At 44.6% G+C, this 9,345-nt stretch overlaps 1 protein-coding gene across 1 annotated transcript in view; it reads left to right on the top strand.

The window, feature by feature from the left end:
- LOC149304976 (bone morphogenetic protein 8B-like) overlaps positions 1 to 7,449 on the top strand; it is a 20,414-nt gene extending 12,965 nt beyond the window's left edge. Inside the window, exons 2-7 of the mRNA XM_089479162.1 lie at positions 2,059 to 2,251; positions 3,004 to 3,152; positions 3,497 to 3,691; positions 4,142 to 4,221; positions 4,945 to 5,055; positions 6,587 to 7,449. Of these exons, the coding sequence (XP_089335288.1) occupies positions 2,059 to 2,251; positions 3,004 to 3,152; positions 3,497 to 3,691; positions 4,142 to 4,221; positions 4,945 to 5,055; positions 6,587 to 6,736 (878 nt within the window). The 3' untranslated portion in view covers positions 6,737 to 7,449. The remainder of the gene's footprint in view (positions 1 to 2,058; positions 2,252 to 3,003; positions 3,153 to 3,496; positions 3,692 to 4,141; positions 4,222 to 4,944; positions 5,056 to 6,586) is intronic.
- Positions 7,450 to 9,345: the final 1,896 nt, after the last annotated feature.

The raw sequence follows: 9,345 nt of genomic DNA, 5'->3' as shown, positions 1-9,345 counted from the left end.
GGCTGGCCTGAAGACAGAGTGCCCTCCCTCCGTAACTGTCATCTTTCGGCCGTTGAGGGAGAGAACAGGCTGGCCCAGCGTCATCAGAGGCTGGCCTGAAGACAGCGTGCCCTCCCTCCGTAACTGTCATCTTTCGGCCGTTGAGGGAGAGAACAGGCTGGCCCAGCGTCATCAGGGGCTGGCCTGAAGACAGAGTGCCCTCCCTCCGTAACTGTCATCTTTCGGCCGTTGAGGGAGAGAACAGGCTGGCCCAGCGTCATCAGAGGCTGGCCTGAAGACAGAGTGCCCTCCCTCCGTAACTGTCATCTTTCGGCCGTTGAGGGAGAGAACAGGCTGGCCCAGCGTCATCAGAGGCTGGCCTGAAGACAGAGTGCCCTCCCTCCGTAACTGTCATCTTTCGGCCGTTGAGGGAGAGAACAGGCTGGCCCAGCGTCATCAGGGGCTGGCCTGAAGACAGAGTGCCCTCCCTCCGTAACTGTCATCTTTCGGCCGTTGAGGGAGAGAACAGGCTGGCCCAGCGTCATCAGGGGCTGGCCTGAAGACAGCGTGCCCTCCCTCCGTAACTGTCATCTTTCGGCCGTTGAGGGAGAGAACAGGCTGGCCCAGCGTCATCAGGGGCTGGCCTGAAGACAGAGTGCCCTCCCTCCGTAACTGTCATCTTTCGGCCGTTGAGGGAGAGAACAGGCTGGCCCAGCGTCATCAGGGGCTGGCCTGAAGATACAGTGTATCTTAATTGTAGATTTTTCTTGTACTGTTTTATAATTTTCTTGTACACCGCTATGATCTATTTGGAATAGCGGTTTATAAATAAAACATATTATTATTATTATTATTATCTGTGTGTGATAATCTATAGCCCTTTCCTTCCATGGATTCAGTGGGAGAGGGACAAAACACCTTAATTTTGCATCCAAAGCACACTCGCTTGCATTGTCAAAAGAGTGCTCAAAACATCTCCAGTTTCCCTAAAACTGTCGCCTCTTCCCTGGTTTTCTCCCTTCCTTTGCCAGCCCAGCACCACTCTTTGGGATGAGCTCTCCGCATCCGCCTTGAGTTGGCCATTCTGCCTGGTTCTGTGTTTTATTTTCTTTAAACACACACACACGCAAACACACACATACGCAAACCCAAGGGTTTGTGGTGAACCCAGTAGCTGGAAGAAATGGCTTTCCAACAGGTCACAATGCATCATTAAAATCTCAGCAGCATTCCCTTCTGGAGAAGAGCCCTCCAACTGCAGCTCACTCCCTTTGTGTAAACATCCAGACCCAAAGAAGATGCACAAAAGTCACAGATGCACAAAAAGGGAGAGGAGTGGAAAATATGAAGCGTCTACATATATATGTATTACATATTTTCAAGCCGTCGGATAAAAAAATCCTTGGATAAGGAGGGCTGACGGTACGCACACAGGATCCTGAGGATAACCATTCCTGCATTCGATAAAGTGTCCCCAAATGCCGTAAAAAGGGTTATAAAGACTTTAAAGTAATGCTTTTTGACATTTTCAGAAATAAAGATTTATGTCGCCTGTAGCCAACGTGACTGAGAAACCCGAAAAACAAAGAAAATTTGAGGGATAAAGTTGGTCTTAAGCAAACCGCTCCTAAACTTAAAAAGATGTTTGTCAGATGTGGAAAACAGAAAACGGACGCAAGGAAAACAGACACAACCCATCCGCCTCCATTTGGGTTCGTTCCCCGCCTCAGTTCCCTTAATTAGGAAGGAATGTCATCCTTCCGAAACCGCAACCAGCCCTAAATCCTTTCCTGGCAGTGCAGGAGACATTACACATCATACTGTCAACCCCTTTCCACACAAAGCAAGGAGTCACACTCTCTCAGCCTCAGAGGTTTGTTATTGTTTTAGTTAACTATTTAATTGTGACTTCATATTTACATATCTACAACTGTTAACTTGTATCTTGACATTTTGTGCGTGGATTGAAAAAGAAAAGACAGTTGCGTTTGTCATTTGGGTGCTTGGGTATCAACAAAGGCTGGTGCTCAGAGACGCCCAGATATGTTTAAATCGTCCCTGTCTCCCAATGCTTTGCAGTTGAAGTGGACCGAGACATCTTCCACCAGAAACCTTACTGGAAAGAATTCAGGTTTGATCTGACGCAGATCCCAACGGGGGAATCGGTAACGGCAGCTGAATTCAGGATTTACAAGATGCAAAGTTTCATCTGGCCTGTCAACAAAACTCTCCACATCAGCCTATACAAGATAGTTCAAGAACATCACAACAGGTGCGGTAAAAGAAATGCTTTTGACCTGAAATGGTGGTTTTAAATGCAAAATGGCCAAATGGGACACGTCTGACTAATTTAATGGTTGCATGTTTAATTGTTGCACATCTCTCAGCCTCAGAGGGGAGCAAAGGCAAACCTCTTGCTCAGAAAACCCCATGATAAGGTCGCCTTCCATGAGTCAGAGATTACTTGAAGGCGCGCAATAACAAACCTTGGGCACCAGTAAAAACAGGATGCTTACTTATCTATAATCATTTATTGACTGCTTGTTGTGAAATATCTCAGTGGTTTGCAAATAGAGGTATTCCCAAATCCAAAAAAATCCAAAATAATTCTGGTCCTGAACATTTCAACCTGTACATTGTTTTAGTAGTCTTTTCTTTCTTAAACTGCCATAAGACAACAAAGTACTTAGAATCATAAAGCAGTTTCAAACCAGAAAGCCCAAGTATAACATTGAGAGATAGATCTATCTATCTATCTATCTATCTATCTATCTATCTATCTATCTATCTATCTATCATCAATCCATCCATCCATCCATCCATCCATCCTACTTGCATTTCTGGGAAACCTATCCAGCCGTGTTGGTCATATAGCAAAGTACAGTATTATCCAAAATCCACAAAACAGTCAATTTAGGTTGGTCCAATAAAGGCATCACTCTTTTGTGATGATGCTGTACTTTGTGGGGTTATGCCTCAGATGCTCATCTCTCCATGTCGATGCACCTTTTTCTGCTCTTCCAGGGAAGCAGAACTTCTCTTCTTGGACCTGCAAGATTATTTAGCCGGGGCTGAAGGCTGGCTAGTGTTTGACATTGCCGCGGCTAGTAATCATTGGCTACTCAACCGCAAATACCACTTGCGCTTGAGACTTTATGTGGAGACAGAGGACGGTAAGGCTAAAGTCACTGTTACCTCTAGAAACCCATTTGGTGATACAAGTTGTAGTCATATTGCAGGGATGGCCTTGGGCCTGTGGTCCCTTCCAAGACTGCTTTTGTGGCCCTTAATTTATTATTTATTTATTTACTTATTCAATTTATACTCACCTTTCTCACAGCATGGGACGCAAAGCAGCTTGCAATAATTCAGCACAAAAATGCTGCTAAGATCTCATTGTACCAAAGTTTTTTTAAAAGGGCTAAGTGACAATTATTTCAGTTTCAAGTCAAAGACTAGGAATGAACCGAAAGCAGTATTAACATAGTGGAAAGGGTTTGGTGTTTGGGTTTTTCAGGACAGAGCGTCGACCCCGGATCGGCCGGCCTTTTGGGACGTCGCGGGCCACGCTCCAAGCAGCCCTTCGTGGTGACCTTCTTCCGAAGCGGCAAGAACCAAGTCAGGGTCCCTCGAGCCACCAAGCAGCTGAGAAAGAGGCAGCACAAGAAGACGAACAACTTCTCACATTTAAATAGGCTTCCAGGGTCATTGGGTAAGAACTTTGGAACTGAGTTTGTGACTTGTTTGGAGCTTTACCTGAACAGGTTTCCAATTTTTAACTGAGTTCGGTTCTAGGCACTTGCAAGGCTCTGTTTAGACATAAAGATATCACTTCTGGAGACTACTAGGAGCAGGAAAGGAACTTTTGTGTGTATGCATGTGCATGCATGTGTGCAATTCGGAGGTTGGAAAAGGTGTCCGGACACCTACATGACCTTGCAGCCACAGTTCGGACTATAGCCAAGGATAGGGACAATGTCTCATTGTAGTGGTTGAACCTGGAGAGCAGTTCTTTCGTTTGCAACACTAGAGCTGCATTCTTTATTTTCTGTCTAAGTTCAGGCCAAAGTACGACACACACCTCCTCTTGGCTTAAACGCATTGTCCATTTGGCAATTTCTGGTCCACTGATAGAAAAATCCTGGGCTTTTTCCTTCCGCAGATGACCTCCATGTTTCTGAAGGGAGACAAGTATGCCGAAGGCATGAGCTCTACGTCAGCTTTCAAGACCTTGGATGGCTGGTAAATACTTATTTTAAAAATTCAGAGTTATAGCCTTCTTAGTCTGGAAAAATCAGTATGCAAAGGGATCTTGGTAGCACCGTTGAGTTTGGTTAATTTTGGTCAGTGACCAGTAAAAAAGGAGCTAAATGGGATAAAGAAAATGCAATACAATACATTAAAATACAATATTAAATACAGAGTTGAAAACAAGATTAAATATAAAGTATTTGTGTTACAATGATTTTAGAAAGACAACGTAAACTAATACTGTTAATATTAAGGCAACATCCTATGCCAACAAGCTAGTGCTGCTGCACAAATACTATCTATTTGGCTGCAATCTTAGGAAACTCATCAGCCAAAAATTAATAATGTAAAACACATCAGATCTCCCTGCTACAGTCAGCCCTCCTTATCTATGGATTTTTCTTAATCCATGGATTCAAGCATCCACAGCTTGAAAATAGTCCGAAAAAGTATAAATTCCAAATTGCAAACCTTGATTTTCCATTTTATATAAGGGACACAGTTTTGCTCTGCCATTATATTAAAGGGACTTGAGCATACATGGATTTTGTTATCCACAGGGGATTCTGGAGCCAAACTGCAGCAGATAACAAGGGCCCACTGTAGCGCTGGTAAAATTAGGGTTAATACAGTGGTGTTGAAGATCACAGTAAAAAGAACAATACCCTGCAACATGGTGGCTTCTTCCAGTGCGCTTTCTCTTTGCTCTTTCAGGACTGGGTGATTGCACCCCAGGGCTACTCCGCTTTCTACTGCGAAGGTGAATGTGCTTTCCCCTTGGATTCCTGCATGAACGCCACCAACCATGCCATCCTCCAGTCATTGGTCAGTATCTTCTGATGAGAAATTGCAAAACAGAGAATAAGGGAGCTTCCCAGCAAGGGAGTGTGTGTGAGTGTATGTTGTGTCTGTGTGTCTGTAACAGCGGATCCTTTAGGCAATTGTAGGAGCAGCCATGGATCTGCATGCTTACCCCAGTGTCCCATGGGGTTCATCATCTTTCACTACTTTTGTAGTAGTTCCGCCATCAGGTCATTTTTGATTTATGGCAACCGTAAGGCAAAGCTATCACAGGGTTTTCTTTGCAGGTTCCTTCAGAAGGGGTTTGCCATTGACATCCTCTGAGGCAGAGAGAGTGTGACTTGCCTAGGGTCCCCCAGTGGGTTTCATGGCTGAGCCAGGGGATTTGAACCCTGTTCTCCCAAGTCATAGTCCAGTGCTCAAGCCACTGCACCAATAAGTCCAGACGTCACCAATGCTTTCTGTCTTGCAGAGTTCTCTTTCACACTACACAATCACAGCACTTTGGTTCCACTTTGACAGCTATGGCTCTATCATCTGGAGCTCTGGGTTTGATAATTTGGGGATGCACTAGATTTGCAGTGGTTCCCAACCTTTGCTCCTCAATTTGTTTTAGACTTCAAATCCTAGAAGCCACAGCCAAATTGGCCAACAGTCAGGAGTTGTGGGGGCCGAAGTCCAAAACATCTGGAGAACCAAAGGTTGGGAACCACTACACTAGAGGAACTCTTGGCCAGAGGATTCTTAACATCTCCCAAAACAACAATTCCTGCTCCTTCATAGGACTCAGCTGAAGCAGTTAAAGTGGTATCAAAGTGTTATAACTGTGTAGTGTGTAAGGGACTACAACACATTTCTTTCTGCTACGCATGCAACATTTGGGCTTTTAAAGCCTCCTTTGGCATCAGTTAAGGTTTCCTTTTTTTCTTCTTCTTCGTAAAATGAGATTAAAAGTGGTACAGGAGGAAAGTAGGCAAATATTTTTTTATTCCATCCCCCAAGTCTTCCATGGAGGGGCCAGGTCCTGGTTCACAAATACACACACAAACTCAATCCCTGCTGAAATTCAAGCGAATAACCTTGTGTCCTGCAGCCAGACTCTTGAATTCCAAGCAATGTAAAGTGCTTCCAACATCGATTCAAACTGCCACACATTTTTGGATAAATGTTTTTACCAGTGCTGGCAAATGGCTTACTCACTGAAAAAGATGCTTCTCTCTACCTGCAACCCCATATACACAAATGCTCCTTTGAATGTCAGTTGGACAAGAAAGTTTCTCTAAATCTTAATGAGAGACAGAATGGTTTGAGCGTTGGATTATGACTTTAGAGACTAGAGTTCGAATCTCTCCTTGGCCATGGAAACCCAGTGGGTGACCCTGGGCAATCATACTCTCAGAGGATGGCCAAAAATCAAAAATCAAAAACTTGCCAAAAATCAAAACCCCAAACCATGCTCAATTTAGGGCCACTATATGTTGAAAATGACTTGAAGGCACACAACGACAACAGCAGCAATAACAGATGTCCCAATGTCCGTGTGATTTCCCCGCAGGTGCATTTGATGAAACCAGACGCTGTCCCCAAGGCCTGCTGTGCCCCCACCAAACTCAGCGCCACATCCGTCCTCTATTATGACAGCAACAACAATGTGATCCTCAAGAAGCATCGCAACATGGTGGTAAAGACGTGTGGTTGCCACTGATGTTCAGCATTGGATTGTGGGTCAAAGAAATAATGACTTGTACTGTAAGCAGCAGCAGGCCTTCCCTACCAAAGACTCCAAGAGGAAACCTCCTCCCAAACACAACCGAAGGGGGAAACGGACGCAGGTCTGACCGCTGTGCAAGAATTTGGATCATCGTTGGCTTCAGCTGACCTTCGGCTGACACCGACTCCCCGGCCCTTTGGCTCTCGACTTGGCCAGAGCAAGGTTTGTTCATATCCTGAGCAAACTGAACCAAACCCTCTACAGAAGAGGCTTTGCCAAGGAAACTAAAACATGACCGGCTATGCACACACAGGTCTGTTTTGTATTCGGTGCCAAAAAAGCAAGTAACCCACAGATCCTGCGCTAATGAAAGCCATGCAAATCAACACACTCCTTTGGCATAAATAGCCTGTTTTATCCCTGACATTGCCCAAGGTTTCAGATCTGGATTTTGGCAAGGTGCGATACAAGCAAAGTTTGGGGTGTTGGCATGTCCTGGGGCATTGAGGCATTGCCCGTGCTGCACCCCAAAGTCTTATGCAAGCACCCCAGCATCTTGTCAAATGTTCTCATTGCTCATGCAAGTGAGAACTCTACTGTTTTTAAAACCCCGAATTGCAAGATTATGTGCCAAGAGACCCTCACCTTAGCATAAAAACATGACAACAAAAGGCAGCCAATTGCACAAGGTCACATTGTCATGTCCATCCCCAGGCATGGCCGATTAAACCAATATTTGGCTTGCAAGATATTGCAGTGTTGGTCTTCTTGATGCTTCCTGCTCAGAGATGCTCAGATGTAGAATAGCATGTAAAATGTATGGGTAAAGCATGACCACTTATGGTCCCCAGGCCTTTTGGATGGTAGATGAGCACCAAGGGAATGTAAGTATACGGTTACTCTCTTGGAAATGTATGTGAATGGTGGCTTTCATTTTTAACCTACCTTGCCCAAAGCAATCCCAAAATCAAATCCAAGGTCACTTCAACTTTGAGTTTTGAAAGTTTCTGAGAAAGTAGACCAAGCCTACAAAAGCCTATACCCAGTTCACTGCATGCATCTAAGGAAGTAGACTAAAGTCCAAAACACACTGCAGAAATAATCCAGTTTGAGACCACTTTAACTGCCCTAGCGAAGCAGTCTCAAGATTATTTCTGCAGTGTGTTTTGGAAGCTTACACTATGACTTCTTTTGCAGAGTTAGTCTAAAAGGTGCTGCAAGACCCCTTTGCATCCTGACATTGTTAGGTTTGTTTCTTTCCATAGAGTTCTGGTGAACCCAAGGAAAGTGCTGAGCTGTCATTTGGCACCAATCATGGACTGGATGGAAGCCAATACACCAAAGCTCAGTTTAGACAAGTCTGAGAGCATGGGTTGGTCAATCATCTGGAACAGGAAAGGCAGAACTCAATCTGAATGCTTGCTCTCTGGAAAACTCCTGCCATGCCTCAAGGTCTTAAAACAGATCCAGAAAACCACTGTGAAATGTTCATGGCTGTCACTGATGTTTTTGCGTCTGAGAAACAGTCCATGGCAACCTAGCAGACGACCAACCTGTAATAAGCAGACACTCATGTATGGCCTCACTGATCCAAAGGGAGCATCCTTTAGGTTAAATGGACAAGGCAGTGTTGCACTTCCTTCTCCTGCTATCTTGTTTGCTCACACAATTCTGTTAATCCACAGCAAAAACAACTTGTAGTGAAAGACGTATGATGAGCAGTAGCACTCCCTCTTGCTGTAGATTCATTTTTATTCTGCATTAATATCTGGATAGGGATCTGGCAGGTAATCAGAAGTGCAAAGTGATAAGGCTGGTTGTACAGTGGGATCTTGCCCTACAGAGCAGAGGTACACTAAGATGCAATTTGGAGGGTTATTTCTCCTCCCCAAAAGCTGTTGTTATCTTTCTCTCTCCTATATACACAGAGAGAGAGTGAATGGTGTAAAAAGACAAAAGTACAGTGGAGCAAAGCACATTCAGTTCATGTAGTGCAAGGTACCTTAAATCAGAGGCCACCAGCCACAAGACAGGGAATGCATCGACAAACCACAGATTTCAATAACCTGCTTTGTTGAAATTGCTGCTCTCAGCACTTTTGGAGCCAGAGGGTTTCTTTGTTCCCTTCCTACAGAAAGGAGGCACTTTGCAACACACATACCTTTCCCATCAAATGTAATTATTGCACACCTGATCTCCCCAAAGCATCCTCTTCTTCCTTTCCCCAAGCAGAAGGTATTTCTCTGCTTCCCACACCAATGTCTTGCAGCAGAACAGGAGGATTGTGCAAAGTCCTCAATATTTTGCAGTTGTTATTTTAATGATCTATCTCCCTATATAAACGCACCCGAAGATCCAGTTCCTTCCCTTCCCCGGGAGGGAGATACAAAGCAACACCTATCCCTCTGGCCCTTGTTCTCAGTCTGTTCCCTTTTGCAATACCTTCCATCCATCTATGCACAGAATGAGGTTGAAGCCCACCATTCGGGTTGCCACAAAGATTTCCGTCAACTGGCCACAGGGAAAAAGCTGCCTGCCATTCTCAACACTGAAGGTCACTTTTAAGCCTACTACTGTCTGGAATTCTATTATTAAAATATACG

Source organism: Sceloporus occidentalis, unplaced genomic scaffold (genome assembly GCF_023333645.1).
Source record: "Sceloporus occidentalis isolate IW3139 unplaced genomic scaffold, rSceOcc1.0.p SCAF_13, whole genome shotgun sequence".
NCBI classification, from domain to species: domain Eukaryota; kingdom Metazoa; phylum Chordata; class Lepidosauria; order Squamata; family Phrynosomatidae; genus Sceloporus; species Sceloporus occidentalis.
Note: the sequence above shows the minus strand (reverse complement) of the source record. Positions and strands in the feature narration are given on the sequence as shown.